Source organism: Coptis chinensis, chromosome 8 (genome assembly GCF_015680905.1).
Source record: "Coptis chinensis isolate HL-2020 chromosome 8, ASM1568090v1, whole genome shotgun sequence".
Taxonomy (NCBI): domain Eukaryota; kingdom Viridiplantae; phylum Streptophyta; class Magnoliopsida; order Ranunculales; family Ranunculaceae; genus Coptis; species Coptis chinensis.
Window position 1 is genome coordinate 84,787,912 of NC_141463.1, and position 26,072 is coordinate 84,813,983.

Genomic DNA, 26,072 nt, shown 5'->3' on the forward strand with positions numbered 1-26,072 from the left:
GTTCCCTTGGCATCTGGTTTCTGTTGCATTTTTCTTCATATTGGTCAAACTCCCAGTCCGTATTACCCGCAGATCTTGGCGATATATTTATCCCACATTTTGCAAATGGTGGATTGCCGAGGGCCTAATGGTCTGCTATTATGTGGTATAAAAAGCCCCATGTCGCGACCAGAAACAACCTTGCCGCAGACTTCAACACTTGATCATCAGTGTTAGTGAACACCGATAATGCTGTCTGGGAGGCTCGTGAAAGCATTGCTCTATCTCAGTCGCGTGTATTCTGTTTTGCAGCAAGGTGTAAGCTTCACGAGTTGTAGTTTATGGAGGTACGGTGGTATTTAATGTTGTTTAAACTATAGAGTTAGGAAAAAATTAATTTCTGTACCGATTTTTCGCGAGTTTTTTGCTGAACATAGTTTAAGTAGGAAAAATATTAGCCCATGTGTTGTTTCTTAATTTGGATTTTTGTATATCGAGGCGTTGTTTCCTAAAGAATGGTGTTTGTTGAGCTATTTTATGGTTGTTCTGTAGAACTTGGGCTGTTTAGTAAAGGAAGAAAGTTCATCTTTGTTCTGAATTTGAGCTCTATAGGGAAGGAAAGTTCTAGTCTCTTGTTGTTGGATTGGGTATGTGAGTTTTGTGTAGAAAAAAATATGAGGGGAATTGTTGACTGGTTGTTTAAAGTTTTGAATATGAGCTGTATGGAGAAGATTGATGATTCATTTCTATGGTTTTCCTTAAAATTGGTTTTTTATGTTTTGTATGAAAGAAGATTTAAGGAAAGAATAATGTATTTTAGGGGGGAAAAGTAAGGTCTAGAGAAGAAACAAAGCACATTTTGGTTTGAGTTTTTGTTTGCATTAGTATTTTGATTGAGAAAGCAATGAAATATATATAGCTAACCCGAAATCTTTATATGTTCTTTTTTATTGATTCTATGTTGTTTGGATTTCTCTTTGACTTTTTGTACATTTCTTGAAGTGTAAGAAATAGAAGCCAGTTTTAATAGATGAAAAGTTCTAATAAAAATATTGATGGAGGAAATCTATTTATATCAACTTATATTTTTTAATCTCAGATTTGGTCTTTGGTCGACAAAGATTGATACACAGATTCAGGGATAGATTTGCAAAATCTGCATTTCTTGTTGAACTTGTTGACTGATCTGTTTTGTTGGGATTCTAGACCGTGTTGGATGAAGCAACAATTTAGACAGTGAAAGGCAGTGCACATCTCTTACTCTTTGAAGCGGGTGGAACTGTTAACTTGTTAAGCTATTAGAAAAGGATAAGTATCTGGATTTCCTTCATAAGAGGAAGATGCAACACGCTTGATTTTCATGCCACCAGGCTCCAGTGCAAAAAGTTAGGAGATTCAAAGATGTCAGACTATCACCTAAATTTAGAGTTGCTTCAATCCAATCATCATCCATTTTACAACTGAGTACTGAATGCCAATTAATAGCTGGAGGAGGAGGACCCCTAATTCCAGGTCTTCCCGATGATGTTGCACTTGACTGCCTCCTTCGACTTCCAGTTGAGAGCCATCCATCCTGCCGAGTTGTGTGCAAACGCTGGCATCTGCTGCTAGGCACTAAGGAAAGGTTTTTTAGCCGAAGGAAGGAGTTAGGCTATCAAGATCCCTGGCTCTTCATCTGTACCTACCAAAAATGCACCTCAAAGATTCAGTGGCAGGTCCTTGACCTAACTAATTTGTCTTGGCACACCATTCCACTGATGCCATGCAAGGAACGGATCTGCCCCCATGGTTTTAGGTGTATTTCCACACCCCGGGAAGGAACCATCTTTGTCTTTTGTGGCATGGTATCCGATCTGGATACTCCCCTTTAATCTGGTACTAAAGTATGAGATTCATAAAACTGTTGGAGTGTGATGAATAAGATGACCACTGCAAGCTCATTCTTTGCATGTGGTATAATTGATGGGATGGTTTATGTCACTGGAGGTAGCAGTTCAGACCTTTTGAGCTTGAATCAGCTGATGTTTTAGACCCCATCAAAGTTGGCAGCCTATTGCAAGCATGGGTGTTAATATGGCGTCCTATGACGCAGCAGTACACAATGGCAAACTTCTTGTGACTGAAGGCTGGCTATGGCGTTTCTTTTTCTCACCTAGAGGTCAAGTTTACGACCCAAGATTGAACTGTTGGGAGACTATGTCTGCCAACCTGAGAGAAGGATGGACAGGATTAAGTGCGGTAGTTGATGGTCATTTGTTTGTGGTCTCTGAGCATGAAAGGATGAAATTGAAAGTTTATGATGTGAAAACTGATTCCTGGGAAGTAGTTGTAGGTTCTCCTGTACCTGAGTAGATACGCAAACCATTCTCTGTGAACTCTAATGATAGCAGGATCTTTGTCGTAGGTTGCAACCTTCATGTTGCTATTGGTCACATGAGGAAGCTACATCTGAAATGTACCTCGGGAAAGGAATGGTGCTTCTTTTTTTAATGGAAAATAGTGAATGCACCAAAGACTTTATGCGGATGGTCACCTGCTAGCTCTCAGGTTCTGTTTGGCTAGTCATGTATTTTTCATTTTTATGTACTTTACTAATGGTTATGATTTGTTAGCATGTAAAACCATGGTGTTCATAAAGTCTGTGAGTGGTGACACAGACTCTGATTCAGTATGTCATGAAAAGAAAAGAGGAAAGAGAAAAAATAGCTAATTTCATTGATCATTGATCATAAGAACGGATATTGTATGCCAAATTGTTGTATATCAAATTATTTATAGTTTTACATAAAACCCTTACCCATGATATTGTGAGAATCTTTTCAGTTATCTTTACTTCTTACTGAAAGTGCCAACACTTCTCTCTCCTAGGTGGGTTCGTTCTTCATTGAAATTTCCCGTACTTCACCTCTTTTTCTCTCTCTATCTCTTATTCCATTTAAAATTTTTAAGTTATAACCACTTCAGTTGGATTTTGTTTTTCAAAGATAAATCCTGATAACTTGGGGATCAGATTTTGTAAGTTGGTTGGAATATAAACTGGTATTAGAGTATCAAATAAACAGATAGATTATAAGAACAGATTAGTTTTAGGTTTTGTGCTAATAGTGCCTAGTTTCAACAATTCAGAGCTTTTTTTTTATGTGTTGGGCACACGACATCCTTGTCGATTTTCCATGCTTTTGGAACGTCATGGAAAGAAGAGCTTGTTGAAGGGAAGCTTTTAGAGGGAACTGTTGATCCTGGGAACCCAACAATTTTTGTTATCAATGCATTTGCTATAAGATCTTTGTAACTTCTCAGGTTCCCTTGCATTCATAATGTCTAAGTTATTCTGAATTATAGATTAATAACATTCACGTTTTTCCCCCCTACAAATACTTGAAAAGTTTCATTTATTGATCTCTGCTAGGGGTTTGCGATCGTTAACAGTAGACTGTTGTGCTGCAAAGCTCTTTGCGAAACATATGAAAGTTGAGGATCAGGTAATTTGTGAACAATTTTACTCATGCAGTGTATCAGAAGTTTGTTTTATCCTCTTACTATAATTGTATTTCATTTAGGTCTTTTTAGTTTATCGAGATAATTTTTTAGTCAAGACTCTCAAAAGAGCATTGTCTATACCAGAGAGTAGGGCTTGAAACCTTCCTATTTCAACGAAATACAGGCTACATAAGCATATGACAGTTGGTGCTTCCTAGATACATGGGAAGTCACTCAGTTATAGAAAATATGGAAAACATGTTGATAAATGTCGGAGCTTCAGACCCTTCTGCCTAGTATAGATGATTTGTATCTGTAATTAAAACACATTCCTATGGTATCAGTGTATCACAGTATCACACCATTCACATAGAATCATTGAAACCCATTTCAAGGGAAGCTAAGTCAGCATTTCTTGCATTTTTTCTATTACTTATCTTCCTTTATGTTATTTGTAGTCATTTATTAGAAGACATTTCAGCCTTATCTCATCATTTACTACTACAGTGTTTATTACATCAATGTTGACTCTTTGTAATGTTTTTGTTATACAAACATGTGCCTTCACATTATCAGGAAGAAATGCATGACCAGGAGGGTAATAAGGATGTCTATTGCTACTCAACTATGCTACTTTTTATGGTTTCGGTACATAGGTCACACATCTAAATGAATATCATATTCGCTTAGTGTACGTACTTGAAGCGTGTAATTGAATAGAAAACTCCCCGTACTATGTTGTTATGTTTGTTAACGTCTAATTCTGCAACTTAAATACCAAATCACCTTCCTTACCCTTTCTCCTTTGGTGCAAAATGTACTTATCTTGGATCGGAAATATTTATGTAATCTTGTTCTGTTTTGGATGATGTAGGTTTCCATGCTCAAGAGCCGCGGTAAATATTGCTAGTGGTACACCAAGCAGGTAAGGAATGTAAGCTTTTGACTATTTCTGCAAATTGTAGCACTTGGATCAAACCTTAAAAGGAATCTTTCCTCTTAAGCACTAAGTTTTTAGCAAGATAGTGTTGAGAAGACAATTAATTAATAATCAACATCATTGCAACTACAATGTGGCTCTTTTACAGTACTTTTTTTTTTTTGAAGAACCAACTTACATATTGGAAATTGTAGAGTTGGATAGAAAATCAATTGCTAATATAATGGAATGTTATCTCACCTCTATAATCCCGAATAATAAGAAACAGTAGTTGCTTAGCTGAAAAGCTTGGTAGGTAGTTTTTGTTCTCATCATCCGCAGTTCTTTTCTTCCAGATGCTCTGGAAGCAACTCTGAAGGGGGAAATCTCTATCTAGCATATGTAGCAGAAGGACTGGGGAAGTCACAAAATTGGAAGGACATGGAAACATCAGAGGAAGAATGGGTCACTGTTTACTCACCGTCTACCACTGTAGCTGCTCTAGCTAAGCTTCAAGACATTAATTGCCTCAATTACTTGAGATGACTCTTAGAAAAGAGTGGCAACGCAGGTACTATCTTTTTACACTATCTGTGTCCTAAAGGTCTACTACGCTACTACATTGTTGCTTCACCTTTTTTAATTAATTTTTTCATCCCTGCAATTGCTGTTGGTTGCTCAGTTCCGCCGCTTATCCTCAGGATATATATACCTAACTCTGTATGGTAGACAGGCTTGAGAGGTTGGGAATAGATCGCCATTTTAAGAATAAAATTAGAAATGTTTTGGAAAGAACATACAGGTAATGGAGCCCAATTATTGGGTTTGTGTTCTAGTTAATTCAACACCTTGAAGAAATTTGACATTTACTTAATTAACAGCTGCTGGCTAATGAAGGATGAAGAAATTTTCTATGAAATTTCCACATGCTCCATGGCATTTCAATCTTACGATGCATGGATATGACGCCTCTTCAGGTATTAGTAAAATCTATGATCATCTGCTTTTGTCTCCAACATAAAGTTAAATTCAGTGTACACTTTTGATGTAGATGAGTTAATTCAATTCAATGAAGAAGAGGGTTCTTGAATACACTTGAAGGATATCAAAAGGACACAGGTGCTGTTCTAGAGTTATACCAAGCTTCACACATTGCACTCCCCAGATGAGCTGTTTCTGAAAAAACTGAAATCCTGGTCCCATCAATATTTGAAACAGGAATTGTCTTACGGCTCAATGCATGCTCATAGGTTGCGGAGAGCATTAGCAAAGAGGTAACTGGTTTTAGATTACAAACATGTTGGGGATCTGATCGTTATTCACTCTTCTTTGCAAATACTTTTTTTCATGGGCCTATTAGTGTTGACAACAAAGATTTCCTAGAATTGGCTGTGGAAGACTTCAATCTCTGTCAATCAATACAGCGCAAAGAACTCAAACAGCTTGAAAGGTACGTAAGGTTATGGTCTCGAGAAGAAAGTCTTTTTATTGCTTGGGTAACCATGTTTAACACCTTTATTTTCGTATTTGTAAATGCCTGCTAAATCTTGGACTGGTTTGTTGTAAACTTCCAAAGTTTCTAAAGAAAAGTAAAATCATTTTTGAGGCAGATGTTTTTGAGTGTCTTTTGTCCAGTCGTATAGATAGTATAATTCTTTGAGTCGTGTAGATAGATCTATTTTATTTTGTTTTTTAGGATGATCACTTTCTGATATAGTTCAGTGGTGTTATCGTTGAAACATCATGTTCCTGCATGATTAGCTACTCGCCCACCACTCTCCATATGGCTTTCAGTCTCCATGTTATTCTCAATACTTAATTTTCATCCTTAATCTCCTGCAAACTGTATAACTAGCATATTAACAGGACAGAAATGGCAATGGTTTGCCTCCCTCAATCTCTAAGATTTGATTTTGAACTGTTACAGTCCCTATTAGAATATGATGTCAGAAGAGCTCAATAGGTTAACTTTCCTACTAACTGAATTATTCTCAAGGCCATATTATCGTTGGTGACTGGAAGTGCAAACTTACTCCTTACAAACTACTAGAATTATGAATGCCTAGCTGAGCACATTAGGAGTCTATCTAAGTTTTTTTCTGTCATCTAATGGGGACCAATGGCATCCCTCCCAATGCGTTCAGTTATATCGTCTTGATTCAAGGGCTCTGTAGAGGCAGAAATTTGAAGGATGTTGCTAACTTTTGTGTTGAGATGTTGGAGGCTGGTCATTTCCCCAATATCTCCACATTTACCACTTCGATTGATGGTTTTTGCAAGGACAAAGGAATCCAAGAAGCAGAGAGCACTGTTATGAGGTTGAGAGAGAAAGGGTTTTTTGTCAATGACAAATCTGTTAGAGAGCAGTGATTTAAGATATGATGCTTAGTTTTTCGAGAACTTGCAAAGCAAACAGCTATGTAAGATACAACGTTCTGATATATACATGCAGTTAAACGGCTAAATGCATATGAGAATTCAACTAAGAAAAGATAATTTCTTCATATTTACATCACCTGATATTCAGAAGGCTTTAGTAAATGCAGCTGCTGTTGAAACTGTTAATGCTATTATAAAAGACCTTGGAGAAGAATTATTTGCCATTTTGATTAACGAAGCTCGTGATACGCCGATTAAAGAGCAAATGGCTATTTGTTTGCGATATGTTGACAAGAAGGGTTGTGTGATAGAGCGGTTTGTAGGCATGATGCATGTCCCAGATACTACATCAGTTTCACTCAAGACATCACTCGAAAAATTCTTCGGCATACATGGATTGAGTTTCTTAAGACTGCGTGGTCAAGGGTATGATGGGGTTAGTAATATGCAAGGGCAGTTCAATGGGCTAAAAGCGCTCATTTTGAATGAGAAAAAGTCTGCAATCTATATATATTGTTTTGCACATCAACTTCAGTTGGCGCTTGTCCATGTCGCAAAAGATATCAAAGAGATTGCTTCATTTTTCACCTCTATTAGCAATGTGGTGAATGCTGTTGGGGTATCTTGCAAGCGTAGGGACAACCTTCGAAAGAAAGAAGCTGCTAGAGTGTTGAGCAACTTAGAAATGGTGAACTATCAAGCGGTAAAGGAATAAATCAAGAGCTTGGTGTTAAAAGACCTAGCGGCACACGTTGGGGCTCACATTATGGTACGTTAGTTAATTTCATTGTTATATTTCCCTCCGTGGTTGAAGTTCTTGATGAGGTGATGGAAGAGAGCTCAAGTTCAGATAAAAAAGGAGAAGCACACGTTTTATTAGATTTGATGCACTCGTTTGAGTTCATTTTCATCTTGCATTTGATGAAGAATCTATTGGGAATCACTAATGATCTTTCAAAAGCATTGCAACGAAAAGATCAAGATATAGTGAATGCTTTAGCTTTAGTAAAAGTATGCAAAGAGCGTTTGCAGAAAATGAGGGAATGTGGTTGGGATTCGCTATTAGGCGAGGTTTCTGCATTTTGTACAAAACATGGTATAGACATGCTTCAAATGGATGCTAAGTTTGTTCATCGAGGAAGATCCCGAAGAAAAGCAGAAGAGGCAACTAATTTACATTATTATTAGGTTGGATTCTTTTATGGTTGTATCGATAAGCAACGTGTTGAGCTTGATAACCGTTTTGGTAAGGTGAATACGGAGTTTCTTCTTTGTATGGCTTGCTTAAACCCCAATGATTTGTTTGGTGCGTTTGATACAAACAAGTTGATTCGTCTTGCTGAATTTTATCCTGATGATTTCTCCGAACAAGAGCATATAGTCCTTCAAAATCAACTAGAGATTTATGAGATTGATATGAAATCCAATGATGCCTTTAGAACAAAGGAATTAGTAGTTTGGCTAGAAAAATGGTTGAGTTGGGAAAAAATATTATTTATAACTTGGTTTATAGGCTTATAAAGCTCTCACTGATACTACCGGTTTCTACTGCTACAGTTGAGAGATCATTTTCAGTTATGGGCATAGTGAAGAATCGTCTAAGGAATCGAATAGCAGACGAGTGGTTGAATGGTTGTCTGGTGACATACATAGAAAAAGATATTTTGATAACATCAAAGAATGAGGCAATCTTGCAAATTTTCCGTGGATGCTTAATCGTAAAGGGAATTATAACTTTCATTTTTAGAATTGTTAGAGTTCAAAAGAGCAAAATGTATTTTGACAACTTTAGCTTTTTTATTGTATACTACAATAGTAGTCTTTTTGCGAAATAAAATTGTGTGTTGACGTGTACACTAGTACTTGCTTAAAATTATAAAATTATTAGCATATGAGCCAGTGAGTGCCCCAGGTGAGGTAAATTCCTGGCTCCGCCACTGTCCATGGGTAAACAAACGCCTTAAAAACTATGGAAAAGGTAGACTACTTTTATTTTCCTTTTCTTTCCATAGTGTTTCCATCATAACAAACACACTCTTAAAGGTCTAAGTGGAGAAATACACATTGTTGAAGGCCAACTGCAACCACAAATATTTCAAATAATAAATGTTTTTCACAAAAGCAACGTGAACGAAGAAGAAGAAACGGTTTTTATTTTTTTCTAAAAGAAAATGACATTTTTGCCCCTGTTATTTGTGGTCCATTTTCTTTTATTTGTTTGGTTTTCTAGGAATAGATCTGGCCATTAGATTTTGTTTGATCTGAGGGTCGGCTGGGTATGTCAAGATAGTATGTTAGAATAGTGTGTCGACGTAGCCGGCCCGTATATATATATATATATATATATATATATATATATATATATATATATAAAGTGTTGTAAACGGAACCTAACATTAGAACATGCTCACAAAACTTTTAGACCGTTAGATGAAAAGTTCAAAAATAAACACAAATGAACACTAATTTTACATGGTTAGACATATCCAATATTATTGATTTTTGTGAGAATGATCTTCATGGTAGGGAGATCATCTCCACAAAAACTAGGCCATAATTCATTTGTATGTCTAAAATGTGGCTATAATGATTCGATAATGAATGTGCCTCTATCCCCCCCCTATATATATATATATATATATATAATAGAAAAAAATGGGGTCAAGAACAGAATTTTGGTGTATCCACCCTCCTTAGTATTTTGGTAATTTCAAGTCCCGGCCCCATGGGGGTATTTTAGACTTTTCACATATGTAGGTGTCCCAATTTCTTGAATATTCATCACTTGGAATTTCTCACATCAGTAGGTGTCTCCATTTCTTGAATATTCCTCACTTGGAATTTCTCAGGTAAGCTCACCTCTCTTTTAATTTCTCATTTAAAGCATGAGGTACTATTCACAATCGCATATGAATAGTAATTGATTTCCTGAAAGGATAGTAAAACAGTCTTCTTTATCTTCAAAAGAATGTGAAAGGCTAATCCTTTAGAATGCACCAGCTATCTTAGGATTAACACCCTAACTAATTATCTAAAACTCAAACTTTTTTAATCTATCTTCTATTTTACGGTCCATAATAGAGAGTAAAAAAGAGATAGAACAACTAAATATGTTTCTTTAGCAGCCGCTACTTTATCATCCTTTTATATCTAATTTTAGATTAGCTATTTTAGCTCTACTTTTATTGACTTTTAGCTCTATGGTTCACTTTATCGACTTTTAACACTACTTTTTGGAGCAAATAGAGCCATTGACTCTCTATAAGTTCACGATTTCTTGCAGGATTTGTTTGTTGAGTGGAATCCAAATACAACTATACCATTATATATTGTCACATAATTGAACTAGGTGAGATAGGACCGCTTGATATATCCACACCCTCACTTAGTCTTCAAAGGAAATCCACAAGTCCCGCCCCATCTTTCTCTCTGTTTTCCATTCAAGAAAATAAGAATTAAAAGCTAGAGAACCAATAACCCTTTTGGATGCAAGCGGAGGTCTTGATTTCACGCCAAGAGCTATCCATAAGCTTATTAGGTGGAATCCATTTCAGGTAAGGTGAGACATCTCTTTTTCTCTTTTTTAAAGCATGAGGTAGTGTATAATCTCTGATAGTATTTAATCCATTCCGAAAATAGTAAAAACAGTCTTCTGTCTTCAAAAGAATGTGAAGGCTAATCCTTTAGAATGCACCAGCTATCTTATGGATTAACACCCTAACTAATTATCTATGTTGAAAGGTCCTAATATGATTATATATTGAAAACGCCCAATATGTTCGAATGGGCAAAACAATGCACATATACTAGCAATTAATATTATGCTGCAGTTGCCAAATTCGGCTTAGTTCTTTTGCTGCTGCTTGACCCCTAAATTAATCAATAGATAATTTCATCTCTAACACATTCAAAGGTTTACATAAACTAAAAAAGGAGTTACACAGGCTATCATCCATTGTGTCAGAGATTTTAAAAGAAATCCTTGGCGTAAAGTTTCCGAGCCTGCTAGGACAATTAATTGACATGCAATTTAAATTATCTACAGATATAAGATCTGCGACAATTAAACGAAAGAGAAACAAGTCAGCACTTTTTGGCGGAATTATATACTTTTTACTGTACAACTATTTGGATTGGACAGTGTGGGTGGAAATCTTATGTTACGTTGCGAGAAACTGCAGGACCAATATTCATGCGTGCCCAACAACTTAAAGGAACAAGGGAGCTTCTCACATTTTTTTGGTTACTAGCTAATAGCTCATTTAGGTTTGATTATTTTTATTTATTTTATTTTTGTTGTTGTTGTTGTAGAAAAAGTCGATCCGAGTAAAAACATTTTGAATGAAGAAAAAAAGTTGTTGTCCATTGTTGCACATCCCCAAGTCAATTTTAATTAAGCGTGAAAATGCGTCTCCTACTCTCTTCTTAGATTCAATAGGAAAAGAATTGGAGCCTGAGCCTAAGCCTGTGATGAGATTATATACAGAGACAATTGATGGATCTTTCATAAAATCCAAGGAGAGTGCATTAGTACCATCGGGATGTAGATCCAGAATCTGGGTCCCCGGGCCATGGAGCTATTGGACTATTTGGAAAGTGTACTTGCTAATGAACCTATTGCTGTTAAGAAAGGGGCAACATATTGTCGAAGTTAAGCCACAGGTCTTCTTATATAAAAGTGTTATTCTTTCTCATTTAGTTGCTAAGTGTTTGTTGTAAAAATTGTTTGTTGGTTTGCAGGAAATCAGTATAACTTTAGTTGCAAAGAAAATTCTCTTTAGATTAATTAGTAGTGGGAATGCATCTGATTTTGTTATGTGCATTGGAGATGACAGATCTGATGAGGACATATTTGAAGCTATATCAAGTGCAACTTTTAATCGAGCAGTTCCAGAAATCTTTGCATGTACAGTTGGGCAGGAGCCGAGCAAGGCCAGATACCATTTAAATGATACTACTGAAGATGTGAGGATACTTCAAGGACTTGTATCTACTTCCTGTCAGAAGCCAAGATATAGTTCTCATACTCAATTCGCTTTTGAGAGTGTTGCATGAAATACACCCGAATCATAAACTTTTTGTTCTTGAGTTGCATACAAGTGCGATGATGTCGATATAGTATGGATTAGACCACACGCCCGATAGTATACCTTGGATTGTGTACTTGCATGTCCTAGGGGAAATGTTTGTGCGAAAACGTAGGAGTAAGCTTGTTGTTGATAGTAACTTAATTGGATACTTTATGAGGTGTTGTTGGTACAATTTTGCTACAGTGGTTATTTTGGAACTGTTTTGGCTGAGTTTAACAAAGACTGCCTGGTTTTCATAATGCAATGTCATTTGAAGCAGATCATTTTGGCCGCTCATATTGGTTGGTACTTAGTGTGGGTCAACAAGTGGATGTTGTAGGCACTAAACAGCAGTTCAATTTAGATTTTATAGCAAAGAACAGGTTGCAACACCACTCTGCATAACCCACTCATCAAGCGTGCATGTTTGCTAGTATATATATAAGCTCATGCATATTCTCTCTTCTCGCCATATAGCTATATTTTCCAAACCGAGCAATATTAGAGACTCCTAAAAAAAAAGGTTAATATTTAGTAACACCTCCCTACATTTGTTTAATTCTTCCTCTACTATTCTTATATTATTATGATCTCCCCAAATTCTAATTTTATAAACAAATAATAATGAAATATAGCAAAACAAAATAACCAAAAAAGTTGGATATGTTTTTTTTTAATTAGAATTTCTTGGTTTTGTAATTTTAGAGTTCCGAATTATTTTGCTGCACCCAATTGATTTGCTACATGTTTGATTTTTTATTTGACTTTGTGTTTGAAAATTTGAAGTTCTAAAATCTAATTACTTCTACTAATAAATTAGTTTGACGGTTAATAGTTGCGTCGGAGCTTTAAATTTTGTGTAGTCATACCATAAAGGCAAAAACCCATAGATAATCGTGTGGTTAGTATCTTTGGCCAAAAGATTTTGATCATACTGTTGTCTGTTTGAGTACTGATTAGTTGCCCATCGATGCTACAAAACATATATTGAGTTTGGATTTGGTCTTTATTCTATTATGTTTCATTGTTATTTTTTAAACTTTTGCATTTTTTACTAGTGATTTGTGAGGAATAGGTGCTTCACATGTACGACATGGACTTGATTGATTATTTGACATTACCTATGCAACAACTTCTCTCGGCTGTTCAATAAGACGTTTGGGATCCAATTGATTGAAACAACAGTTAAGGTACTCTTATCAGTTTTTTTTTGTTTATCCTATATTGGTTAAGATTAGTTGGAACTTTTTTAGTGATAAAGATGTAATATTGGTACCTCAACCGTGCTATATATCCAAACCATTTTATAACGAGAAAAATATATAAAAACCCAAGTTTAGCCATTTGCAAATAAATGTTCAATAGATTTGCTTTTCGTTTTTCATTCAGTAGATAACAACAGATGGTTGCAATGGAAATCAAAGACTTTGGTAGCGAAAGACACGCATTTACTTAATATCAACTTTGTAGGTATGAGCAATGTTACGAATTTGTATGTTGATTGTTGATTTTGCCTTAATTTATGTTTTGATGCAAAACGAAGTTGGTATGCCCATTTGGTTTGGTGGGGTTGAGATAAATTACCTAATATCATGTTTCTTTTTTTTGTTGACTCCCCCATCCTCTTCATCAGCAATTCTTATTTTTCAAAGTCTCACATTTACTTCAAAGGTTCGTTCAGCAACCTTGAGCCATTTCTTATTTTCCCCTCTTTTAATATATTTGTTTCGGCATTTGAGTTCTCTGAGAGTGCATGATTTGGGGATTTCTTTGCAATTTTAAGAGCCAAGTTCTGTGTTTTTTTTACACTTTCGATCTTCTTTATGATATTGAGTTTTTAGAAATTGCAATGGGAATTTGTGTTGTTCAATGTACGACTAAAGGTAAACAAAAACACACCATCTACATTCTCTTCTTTTAACGTTAATATAGCTTAGTGTTAACGATAAGGTAGGTTACTGTCGTAAATCCCATATATTGTCTAATGTATAAAAAAAAAAAGGCTAAGATAAAGACCTTTAAACAATATTATATTGGATTTACAGTTAAATTATTCGTTTTGGATAACTCAATAAGTTGTTTGTGTAGAGAAAAAAGACGTTTTTCTCTCTCTGGTGTGAAGGGCGCGACCCACGCTCTATTTATGCCTGAACAAGGCGCGACCACCGCTCATGCCTTTGGCGACCTCCAGGTCCTTAAGTGCGACCCGCGCTCCACCGTATTTCAGCATGAAAAGACTATTTCGAAGTTTTTTCAGAATAAAGATAAATATAGGTTTTTTCTGTAAAAACCTAACTTAACCAAAACCAAGAAAGAGAGAGATTATAAGAGAGCAATTCTTTGTGAGTTGAGTGTTGATTCTTTGTGAGTGAATTGAGAGAATTTGTAATCTGTTACTCTGGACATCTAGTAAGGCTTGGAACTCGCAGTGTGGACGTAGGCAAATTGCCGAACCACGATATATCTCGTCTTGTGGTTTGTTTGTTTTTTACATTAATTGTTTTACTTTAGATACTTGCTTATTTGATATTGAGAAGTGTTGGGATTACTTTGGAGGGTGTTAAAGTCTTGTCTAGTAAGAAGGATCAATCTTTGTGTAGAATTGATCTATTTGTTGTGGATAACGTTGTTTCCGCATTGTCCAATTCACAACAGTTTGAGTGGTAAATGAATACACTCATTTCCACTTTTGCTTTGCATTTGTTTGATAGGCCACTTCTATTAATTAGTTGCACTGATTATATTGAAGCAAAACATAATTGATAACAAGATTTGGGATAAAATTATCAATTAGAAAATAATGTTGTATCTGTTCTCAAATTTAAACGTAGTAATTAATGAATAGAAACTCTTTTTGAGGTTTCGACGGGATTTGTTATATGCCAGTGGAGTTCCAAATGCAGGTAGTTGTATGAAGTAAAAGTTTACCACACTAATCGATTTAATATATTTATGAGACAGTTCGTACTTCTTAGGCCTGGTGATTTCATTAATGGATGTGAAGAAGTAGGATGTAATATTCATTTTCCAGCAGCTAAAAGCATATTGGTAAATATAGGGGCAATTTGCAAAAGGACGCAAGACGTAACTAACTATTCTTCTTAATTATGACTTATGAAGATTGACTATACTTGAAATTAAACAATATATATCTTCCACCTTTGCATTTTTACGCCAGCTCTCTGGGAGGTGCTGCAATGTTTATGGTAGTCAATAAAATGGGAATTGAGATCAAAGTAGTGAGGTTGCATGAACATAGGTGTCGTTTAACTCACGTACATACACCTAATATGGTACTACTTTAGTTTTTGTCCATATTTTCAGCTAATTTGTTGCGTGATTATATATTTTTTCTTAATTTGTTCATGACAGACTATTTTCAAGTACTTTTTTCATCTATACAAGATGTTGTCAACAAAATTTGAACCAGTTAAAAAAACTTTACATGAAAAACGCGGTTTAGCATAATTGGGATTTCGGTTCTTAGGATGGGTTTAGTATAAGTTAGATTCAAATTAAATAGTATGTTTTCTAACTGATCCTGCATGATTTAAATTATATGAAACTCCTATTGATCTATCAAATAAATCAAGATCCAAGGTAATAACAAAATCAATCAGAGGCATAAGAGACGAAGCAATCGACATCATCGATCATCACAGATAAGGACAATTTTCCTTTTGTCTCACTATCAGTTTGGTTTCTCCTATTCCTTTTGTCAGCATTTACTCATTTGTAATTTTTATATGAAACAACTATTAATATATGTAGGCTTGCAACTCTTGCTATGGTAGTTGTCCAGTATATAGCATCATAACAAAAGAATGATCAATATATCACTTTGCAATCTTTGTGTCGCCTCATTTCGAAAACAATGTGTCTCAATAGTAATTCATAGAAAACTAGAGCTAAATCGAAAATAGTTTGTAGTTCTATGTGATAGCCGAAATAGGCCATCCAATTGAACAAGAATCCAAGTTTTCATTCTAGATCCAAGATATACATGTACATTATCATTGGATTAGAGAAGTTATCTCAAGACAATAATTGTGCATTGAGAAAATCCACATACATGTACATTATCATTGGATTAGAAAAGTTCTCGAAGACAGACAATTGTGCATTGAGAAGATCCATATCGTAAAGAACGGATCGGATATGATGACCAAAATCTTATCTAAAAGTAAGTTAGATGAACCAACTGTACAATACAAATTTCTTAGTAGTACCGTACCGCAATCAAAATCAAAAACACTTTTATTATGACCCATATTGATAACAAGCACATCATTATCAAAGAAGTAACAATTCCCTGGGCATCCAGGAAAAATCGAATGCAATTACAGATAAAGAGCTATTGGGGACATAGAGCATTGCACGGTTGCTTAGATTTTAATGTTCACCCACTTATGCTCTGCCCCAAAACCTAGTTTGAAAACCCTGAAACAGATTGTAAGCTAGACGATACCATTCTCTTGCCGTGTTGGATAAAATCCTCATACAATGTCTCGAAAGTCCTTCGGCTAAACAAGGCTTTGAGTAGTATGAATTCGCTGAAAACCATAAGGGGCGAGGACAAACAGTAATGGAATTAATTGTACAAATTTTCTCAATATTACCAGAACCAAGATCGAAAACACCTTTATCATGACCCATGTTGATCATTTGCATATCGTCATCACAGAAGTAGATACAATTCCCCGGCATCCAGGATAATCAGATGCAATCACGGACAAAGAGTTATTAGGGCCCAAAACAATGCACGATCGCCTAGATTTTTAACCTCCACCCACTTATGCTCGGCAAAGTCTAGTTTGGAAACCCTGAAACTGATTGTGAGACGATAATTTTCTCCTTCTTTGTGTTGGATATATGCACCATAGTTCCTCTCTATCTGCAAAAGGTCAGTTGAAGACTCCACGAGATAATTGCGTCCGCCGCCGCCGCCGCCATAATACATTCTCGTGGACATTTCCCGGTTGGGTTTTATAAATAATGACTTAGTGGGAGAAGGACCATCGAGGCCCTTCACTAAATCAACCTCTCCTCTACACCTCAAAGCATACAAGTCACCTTTGTAAAATGTAATGTCGGAGTAAACGGGACGTCGTTGTCGTGATCCTCCTTTGACGTAGCCACCTCGTATTTTTTCCAAATAAATGGGTCGTCGTTGTCCTCTCCAGGCTTATAGAAAAGCAACATGGCGTGATGGTGGGGAATAGCTATGACAATTGGAGATTCAGCATTAGGGGATGTAATAGCCTTATATATGTACTGATTGCGCATGCGGTTTGTGTCCCATACCATGTCAGGGAAGACCCTAAACCAGTCTTTAACAATATAAACTAGGGAATTGTGTTTTTCTTCCGAAATTCCAACATGGGGGAACGTGGTGAGTGGAGGAAGGTTGACTACTTTCCCAGTGAAGGGACGCAGGAGTTGAAACTCTGAATTCCCATGAACGGTAATTAGCCATCCAAAAGAAGAGCCACAGATTCGACGTCCCTGTAACTCTTGTATATCCACTTTATGAATTGCTCCATCCAGAATACTAAAAAAGCCCAAGACAGGGTCGGGACAATAGTTATCGCTAGTGTTGGCTGGAGGGGCTTGGCCGACAACATCATAGTAGGGAACAATTAGCCATGGTAGACGACCACCCTTGTGGTGGAGGTGGAGGCCAACTGAAGCAAGAGATCTCCAGGAAGAGCAGACTGATCCGAACCTCGCAAAATCAGGAAACCCAAGATGTTTAACGATCAGTTTTAACATATCATCAGGAAGTTTGTTCCAGTCAACAACCACTTTATGAAGGCTCTTATTACTTGTTGGTGAAGATTTGTTTGCAGAGAGACACATCTGGTAAGCAGTAGGGAGAGGCAGGTGTACAAAACGGCAGAGGAATACTTTGATGACGATATGATCTCTATGAACTCTAATTCCGGATTTAATTAAGGTAGAAAGACACTGGCGGCCAGTGGACTTTTCATTCAATGAGGACACTACATACCGTACTATGTTTTTTCTTCTAAGCGATTGGAAACTCAATCAGAAAATGGGCCTGATTTTGCCCGTTGGGCCACTACCAAACCCAAGCTGAGGCCCGTCTGTAAACCATACAAGTAAATCCTTTCAAATGTGGACTGCTCAAGTGTTTATGTTAATACCTAAAAAAGATTAGGAAGTGCTGGTATAAAATGGTTGAAGCATTTTGGCTACATGTACAACAAATGAACTTGTGTGGGTTTAGTGACCTTAATCCATTCTAACCAACTAAATAACTTAGTCATGTATCCTGTAATACAGTACATCTGTTTATTCTAATGTCAACAACTTGTAGGCATCTACAGCAGATGAGTACCACCACACATGCAAAAACCACAAATCGTTTGAACTAGAAATTGATGTCCTAAATTTGTAATACAGTATATATCTGCTTATTCTACTGGAAAACACACACAAAAATATGTTTAAACTTTCAATACATTAACAAGGCAAGAAATGTAAAACTGCAGCTCTACTGCGCTTAGAGCAACCTTAAAACCTAACAAGAAAAATATCAATCTTCCATTTCACGTGAAGCAGATGATGCATTACTTCAGTACCGGTGTTCCAACTTCTCCTTCTCTTGGTAACTCTGGACATACCTGCATCCGATAGGAGAAACTGGTCCTAGCTATCCTTACAGCAACTGAATCCTTACAGCAACTCAAGCAGGAAACAAATGGTAAACCGTCAGATTCTCTTGAAGTGGGATCATGAGGATGGTCATGTACACACGAATAAGATACAAATAAAAAAAAAATAGGCAAGTCCCATGTAGAAATAGGTTTCAAAAGCCTCATTTTAGATTATACGAACCTTGTGCGATGATGCAACAAGGAAATCGGCATCTAGACTTTGCACATCAACCACCATATGTGGAACACTTTGACAAGCATCTACAAGTACTTTTGCCCCAACATTGTGAGACCAACTTGTAATATCCTTAATTGGAAGAACAGAACCTAAAAACACAAAGATAATCCATTATGGAAAAATTGTTCAAACAACATATCGAACTAAGAACTTCTGTCAAATGCAACAAAGAATAGAACCAGTCCTGTTCTATTCAACAAAATAATAAACACTGGAAAAATCCTAGTTATAATTACAATGTCACACAACAGATGTAAATCAACGAAGAAAATAGAGTATATAGCACAAAATAATGAATTATACATTGTCAACCTCAGTATAGCTATAAAATGTTGACCATGACAATGATAACTTCGACAAGAATGAATTAACAAAACCAAAAGAAATCAGGGATATCAGTCACTTCATTATCCGTGACAAAGTAACTTAGTTTGTAATATACTGGTGATTCTAAAACAGTGAATAAATTCGTGCTGGAGTTATTTAGAGTATATGAAGAAGATGGATATAAACGACCATTTCCTCTTGGAGGTAACCCCTTCAAAAAGGCCCCCATTTTCTGAGGTGGTTTAAGTTGTTTGTCTGGACCAATCACATTTTGCTGTCCTGTGGTCAGTCTTTTCTGTGTCGACTCATTGCATACACCTAATCAACTCTTGTCCCCTAAGTCTATTCCTCTTGTAATTACCTAGAAAACTCTTGTCTTTTCTCCTTGCACAGTTTAACAGTGTGACAACCTGAGCTCCTGAGCTTTCAATCAACTCCCATGCCACACCAAGTTATAGTGAACTACGACCCACACTGTCCTACTTTCCATTAATTTTTCAAAAGAATATTTCTGTCCAATAACCATCTTCATTCTAACCTTAGATTATCACTTACCTTGAAAAATAACTGAAACCAACTAAACATAAGCATTCTCTCTTCGCTCTTCTATTTTAAGCCCACACACTCTTTCAGAAAGGGTCATGTGAACATCTATGAAGGGTGAACATACCCATCAAGCCATCACACCAGGTAGAATAAAAGCTTTAACCGAGACAAGACATGAGAAAGGAGAACAAAAAAGTTTAAATAAGAAAAAGAACACGCCTACCAAGAGTGTTGGAGAAATGATGAGTGGCCACAAGTTTCGTCTTCTCTGACAGCATTTCTTTCAACTTATCGATATCAGGAACTTCTTCTTCTGCTAAACTAACAAATTTGAGTGTCGCACTAGTCTTTTGAGCCACAATTTGAAAAGGAACTATGACACTGTGGCAATCGTAAGTATGATCTGCATGAAAGCAAAAGAAGATTTTAAAGGAGACAAGCAAAGTGCCCCAAGGCTGAAATGCTTGGGTAAGCAGTGAAAAAGAGACAACCAAGTACAAGGATTTACCTCATCCCCTGGTCTTAAATTCAATAGGTCCCAAGAGTAGGCTACAAGATTCATAGCCTCTGTCGCATTTTGTGAAAAAACAATCTCAGTAGACTCTGATGCATTAATGAAACGAGACACCTTTATCTGCGCTGATTCATATTCATCAGTGGCTCTTGCACTAAAGTGTAGGGAGAAATTAGTTAGAATTCATGATGAAGATTATTTTCAGTAAAACCTCTTGCATCAACTGTGTTAAAAGGGATCTAACAAAAATGAACATAGATTATAGTGAATATAGATTCTTCAAAATGAACAAAAACAAAAATATACATGCCAAGTGACAATTCCAAACAAATGAAATTCCAAACCCTTACAGCTTATGTCTCGTTTCCACCCCTTACCCCTGCAGGCCTCCGAACAATCTCATTGAGCCGTGCCAGTGGACCTTCAAACCTTGTCGAAGCTTCATCCGTTAGAAACTCTGAGATACCAGATCCTTGGGGAAGTGACCATTGAATATGATCGTCCAAAGATTCGATTTGAAAGAGGAATTTCATGGCAAGTCGTACTCTTTCTTGGAACTCCTCAGTTGGGCTCTCACTCAAGCTTTTGAATATAGAAATCGGTAGTTGTCTAAAAGCCCAATGCAACATCTCCACAAACAATTTCTCTATAGATATATATAGATCTTCAAGTGTTGAGGGGGTTTCAGCAAGGATGCGATCAATAATGGCACGAACAAGAACTCCATCAAGCCTATAATAATTGTGATATCGTGATTGCTTCAATTTTAAAAGGATCTGACGAGCAATATTCAGATCCAGATGCAAACCGGATTGACGTTGACGATACTCCTCAGGGAGCAGACCACTAAAGTCGCCATCTCTGCACAAATCTTTTGCATATGAAAAGAATTCTTTTGCGACCGTTGTTGGTAACATATATTTTTCGAAATTCGTTATTGGTATCAAATATTTTTGGAGATCCGTTCGTAACAAATATTTTTCGAGATCCGTTATTGGTGGCATTAGTGTTTGGTCAATGAAGAGAATGATTTCTTGGGCTTGTCTGAATGCGTCTACTAGAAATCCAACAAGATTACCTGGTAAGGAAACTTGTGCAATTTTCACAAGGAATGCAATTGGAAGAGTCATAGGAAGAGATTCCAATCGAAATTCCCTTCTAATATCAAAATCAGGGCGGTCTGGGTATTTTGGAAAGAGTTGCAGTAGATTAGTAAGTGGCTCACTACAGCAAACCTCCCTTAATCTGATTATATCATCCACACTTTTTCGCACAATATACTCACTAGCCCAAATGCTAACTTCATGCCCAGGGAGATAATAGAGGCCTGTATCGTCTATGTACAAACCAAATAACTCCAGTATGTATTTGTATACAGATGTTTACGACTATGGATATAATGTAAATGCTCAAGCCCATCAAATTTGAAAAAATATCGGCATCCCTGTAATTTCCAAAAGAAGGCATGAGAAAACCCATACAAACACATATAAAGATAGTCCCAGACAGTTTAGACAACTGATCCAGGTCACTCGGCATTGAGGTTGTTAGATCAGCGGGGAGTTTAGTTGCTATGGAAAGAAGAGTTAGAGAAACAGAATTGAGTGTGAATAGCTTGCAAGGTAGCCATCGCTTCTTTGTCCGATATCCAACTACGATATCATAAAGCATCAGTAGCATGCATACGGAAGAAGCCGCGGCTATGTATAAGCCAATAACAGGCACAGGGGAAGAGATCTTAGAATTATGTACAGTTCCATTGATACAACCATGGTTTGCCATTAATTGTTTCTCTGTTGTCTCACAGTCTGAAGGAGTGAAGGATGGACCTAGCTCTCCTTTAATAATGGCAATCGGAACAAGTTTTTTTTCTTTTTCCTTTTTTTAGATAAGCATTACTTTTATTGATGTATGAAGCAAGGTATAACATAGTGCACACTGCACATATGAGGGAGATTCTCATACGAATGATACATAAGCATAACTTTTATTGATGTATGAAGCAAGGTATAGCATATCCTCATACTGTCCCTAGTATCCTAATTAAATCCCATTACTACTTAAGAGAGTATTCCAATAAAAAAGCATTCTTGCGGAGAATCTTGAGAACCAATACCACAACAAAGCTTTAACGTCAAGCAAGATTCTATCTATTACTTTGCCATTCTTTGATGTGACGCTCTATTACTTCTATCCCTACCTCAAAAACTTTCACGCACCCAGTTGGATATCGAACTCTGCACCTTTAAAGAAGAGATCACTTCATGGCCATTGACCAATGTATACACGTATTTACAGGCAAAGAAGCAGTTGCAGAAGTCAGTGAGTAAATGTGTACTGCTCAAGTGTTTATGTTAATACTAAAAAAGATTAGGAAGTGCTAGTATAAAATAGTTGACGCATTCCGGTTACATGTTCAACGAATGAACTTGTGTGGGTTTAATCCATGTCGAGAGCTCCAATTTCTAAACTTGGGCTAGTGAAAAAAAATCAAGGGAACAGCAAGCAAGCACCCATCATCTAACACAAGAAAATAACCATTTGCAGACAACAAACTTCTTGAACATACCAAATCCAAAGCAAGATAATATAATCATATAACAATTGCACTCGGCAGTTCTTCCCAGTCAAGACAACAAACACAGCAGTTCATCAGGAAGGTCTGTCAGGTCTGTCAGCACGACTAACCTAAACCTGTAAGTGTGTAAATAACAGTTGCAGCCTACAGCTCTCGGTTCGTTAGATAGCAACACAGCCCTTCACCAGGAAGGCCCGTGAGCAAAAACCTATAATTGTACATATATTATTACAGCGCTCCAGTGTATTCAGTATCTTGAAATACCATTCTAACCAACAAATAACTTAGTCATGTATCCTACAATATAGTACATCTGTTTATTCTAATGTCAAGCACTTGTAGCCATCTAGAGCAGATGAGCACATGCAAAAACCACAAATCTAATGAAGGTGCAGAACAAATCATTTAAACTAGAAATTGATGTCCCAAATTTGTAATACAGTATACCTGCTTATACACAAACAAAATATGTTTAAACTTTCAATGCATTAAGATGGCTAGAAATGTAAACTGCAGTTCTGCTGCGCTTAAAGCCCAAAACCTTGAAACCAAACAAGAAAAATATCACCCTTCCATTTCAAGTGAAGCAAATGATGCATTACTTCAGTACCGGTGTTCCAACTTCTCCTTCTCTTGGTAGCTCTGGACGTACCTGTACCTGCATCCGATAGGAGTAACTGTTAGCATAGACTGCAAAAGGCTAATGAAAGATGACACTTATTAGCTATGTCCCTCCTTACAGCAACTTGAAAAGAAAACAAAAGGTAAACCGTCAGATTCTCTTGAAGTGGGATAATGAGGATGTTCATGTCCTCAGAACTAATGTGTCCGAGTAAATCACGGTTGCACAAAATTAGGAGTTCCTCCAAAGCAAACACATAAATGCAACACACAACCCACCCCAGGTTATAAGTAAACTATAAGCCTATGGTCAAGTGTGTGCGACACAACACAGGTCACAGGACTGTATTAACAAGGACAAGAAGTACATGATAGGAAGAAATCTGCAATGTTTTGTTATTCAAATAACCAACAAAAGCTTTTCTTTGTGTTTTCTCCCATTCGTTGGCCTCTTTGAAACAGAACGAGACCTAAAACCTGGGATCATTATTATTTTTTTTTTATCAGCAAAACAATACAGTGCATTAATTTTGATGATGTAGCCCAGAAGTACAAACATACATATACAGGCTACGCCTCAACCAAAACATCCCATCCAAATATGAGATCTTCCAATTTCATTCACCAAACAATAGGATCCAGTCAATCTTATTGTTTACCGTGCATTAACAAGATGTTAATTATATGGGCAACAGCAGAAAATGGAAAAATCAGATAAAAAGCCTCAGACTTTATAATCCATAATCAAGCTAAAAGAGTAACACGAAAATTTTGAACGCTATCCAAAGGTTATCTTATAATAAATCAACATATTGTTCATCAATCTAACATTAAATCCAACAAAACCCAGTAAATAATATTCATCAAATCAATTAAAGTATCAAAACAATAATGAATCTTATATATATAAAAAGGTAGAGAGATGGGGTAATTACGCATAGACGCCAACAACAGGAGCGACAAGAAGAGTAGCGTTGATCCAATTCTCAGAAAACTTTTTCCCAAGCTTATGAGGAAGATCTCTCCATAAACCAGGCATCACTTTCTGTTGAAATGGTGATAAACTGTACACCACTGCCTTCATCTGTATTGGTGTCTTCCCCATTTTTTCTCTTCTTCTGCAAATGAAAATGGGTCAAGGCTGAAAAGGCGTATATCAAGTTACCAATGGTGATAAACTGTACACCAATGCTTGGGATGTTGGGATGGCATAAGTATTCAACTTATTTTTTTTAATTCTCTCTACTGCATATGATAAATTGCTTAGCATAAAAAAAGTAAATCAAAGTGCCCAAACATTAGGAACTTTTTTAGGTTTATACTCTTCCACTATATAGGGGCTGGCACACTTGGTTTGCAGAGTCGCACTGCTTAAAACCAAGCTGCTGAATTCTAGTCCTAACTCAACCTAAGTAGCTTCAGGTTGAGTCTAATCACCTAGAACTGAGAAAAACTCACATCTCAACACTGTACCAGCATAACTTTTTACGCTGAAATAAAATGGAGTAAATTTTGCATCATTTGGCAGTTGGAAGAACTGAAAAATACAAGTATACACAAGTATCCTTCCAAGGCTAGTCTTACTAATTGTCTTTTATTTCAACAAGAGTCTTGATGCGTCAGTGGTTTCAACAAGCAGCTAAAAGTAATTCCTACAAACCAAGCTAGCAAATGTAACTATGCTTCTCTTTTATCCATTTGAAATTTGATGGAGACAAATGCAATGTTATAGCTCTAACTTCAGAGCCTACATGGGATTAAACTGTTCCAAGTTTAGCTCACTGAGATTTCTCGAACTAGATTATAACAAAATAATGAATTTCTTAAGATTGTGGATAAACTTAAAACATGAGTGCCTAAATTTGCAGAAAGTCTCGACTATTCTGAATCCATGTTCGGGACCTATTTACACATCTCGACTCTTGAAACATCTTGCAGGCCATCCCAGGGATAACCGAGATCAAAGATGGCTGTAACCCGGCTACATGGATGTTGGAAGTCAGTGCTGCTTCTATTGAAATTCAACTTGATGTAGATTTTGCTGAAGTTTATGTCAACTCTACCCTCTATCAGTAAGTAGTATTTGAAAGAATACTTCACTGACTATGCATCTGCACAAGTTTCTTTTTAGTATCTTAAATTTTTTTGTTATTGTTCAACTATACTAATCTTTCCGTTGGTGTACATTTTAGGAGGAATCAAGAACTCATTGAAGAACTAAAAAGTCTATTTTCCTACTGAGTTATCGCAAAGCTTTAGTACTCAATGCGTTGGCTGTTTCTGGATATTTGTGTTCCTTGTTAACTTTGTAGCATATATACCAAGGGGCTATAAAGAGAATACTATCTCTGACTCTCTGAGTCAATATAACTATGTTTCTGAACCTTACCTTTGAAGGTCGATGCTGCTATGACTCGTACATAGTGTTGTTCACTTATAACTAAAATAACCTTAATACAGAGAGAAAAAAAAGACCAAAGGATAAGTAGCAGTACTACAAAACGAATTTCGAACCTGCGCACCTAGTATTTTCAAGAAGAAGACTTTGCATATCAACGAAGAGAAAACAATGAAAATTAAAGAAGAAGACTTTACTGTACCTTGTTGAACTTGTTGCAAAACAGAATATGTTTGAGGTAGAAGACGATGAAGCTTGGAGAGTGGAGTTGTTAAATAGATTTGAGCCTAACAAACCCAACTATTCTCACGTGCTAGTCCTATTCTCAACTGAATAAGAGAACA

General features: G+C 36.5%; 2 protein-coding genes, 1 long non-coding RNA gene and 1 pseudogene across 3 annotated transcripts; 3 read left to right on the plus strand and 1 right to left on the minus strand.

The window, feature by feature from the left end:
- Nucleotides 1-494: 494 nt before the first annotated feature.
- LOC147483722 (F-box/kelch-repeat protein At1g30090 pseudogene) lies at nt 495-2,769 on the plus strand (annotated as a pseudogene).
- A 4,073-nt stretch (nt 2,770-6,842) lies between these two features.
- On the plus strand, nt 6,843-7,472 carry LOC147483723 (uncharacterized). Its single transcript, XM_086579629.1, has one exon. It carries the CDS (start codon nt 6,843-6,845, stop codon nt 7,470-7,472), a length of 630 nt encoding a protein of 209 aa, XP_086435755.1.
- Nucleotides 7,473-11,300: 3,828 nt separating this feature from the next.
- Nucleotides 11,301-12,019, plus strand: LOC147483724 (uncharacterized). The gene is made up of 2 exons (XR_015206471.1): nt 11,301-11,419; nt 11,498-12,019. It is a non-coding gene; the product is annotated as an uncharacterized LOC147483724 (long non-coding RNA).
- Nucleotides 12,020-23,164: 11,145 nt separating this feature from the next.
- LOC147483725 (cytochrome b-c1 complex subunit 8-like) lies at nt 23,165-25,919 on the minus strand. The gene is made up of 3 exons (XM_086580408.1): nt 25,569-25,919; nt 24,266-24,448; nt 23,165-23,361 (listed from the first exon to the last, which is right to left on the minus strand). Exons 2-3 carry the CDS (start codon nt 24,433-24,435, stop codon nt 23,313-23,315), a joined length of 219 nt encoding a protein of 72 aa, XP_086436534.1. The 5' UTR covers nt 24,436-24,448; nt 25,569-25,919; the 3' UTR covers nt 23,165-23,312.
- Between the last annotated feature and the right edge of the window lie 153 nt (nt 25,920-26,072).

Bases quoted from the DNA above. Each gene is read 5' to 3' on its own strand.
- LOC147483723 (XM_086579629.1), top strand. From the start codon at position 6,843: ATGCATATGAGAATTCAACTAAGAAAAGATAATTTCTTCATATTTACA.
- LOC147483725 (XM_086580408.1), bottom strand. From the start codon at position 24,435: ATGGGGAAGACACCAATACAGATGAAGGCAGTGGTGTACAGTTTATCA. The intron at 23,362-24,265 runs GTAATTACCCCA...ATGCAGGTACAG, and splicing joins CCTGTTGTTGGCGTCTATGC to GTACGTCCAGAGCTACCAAG.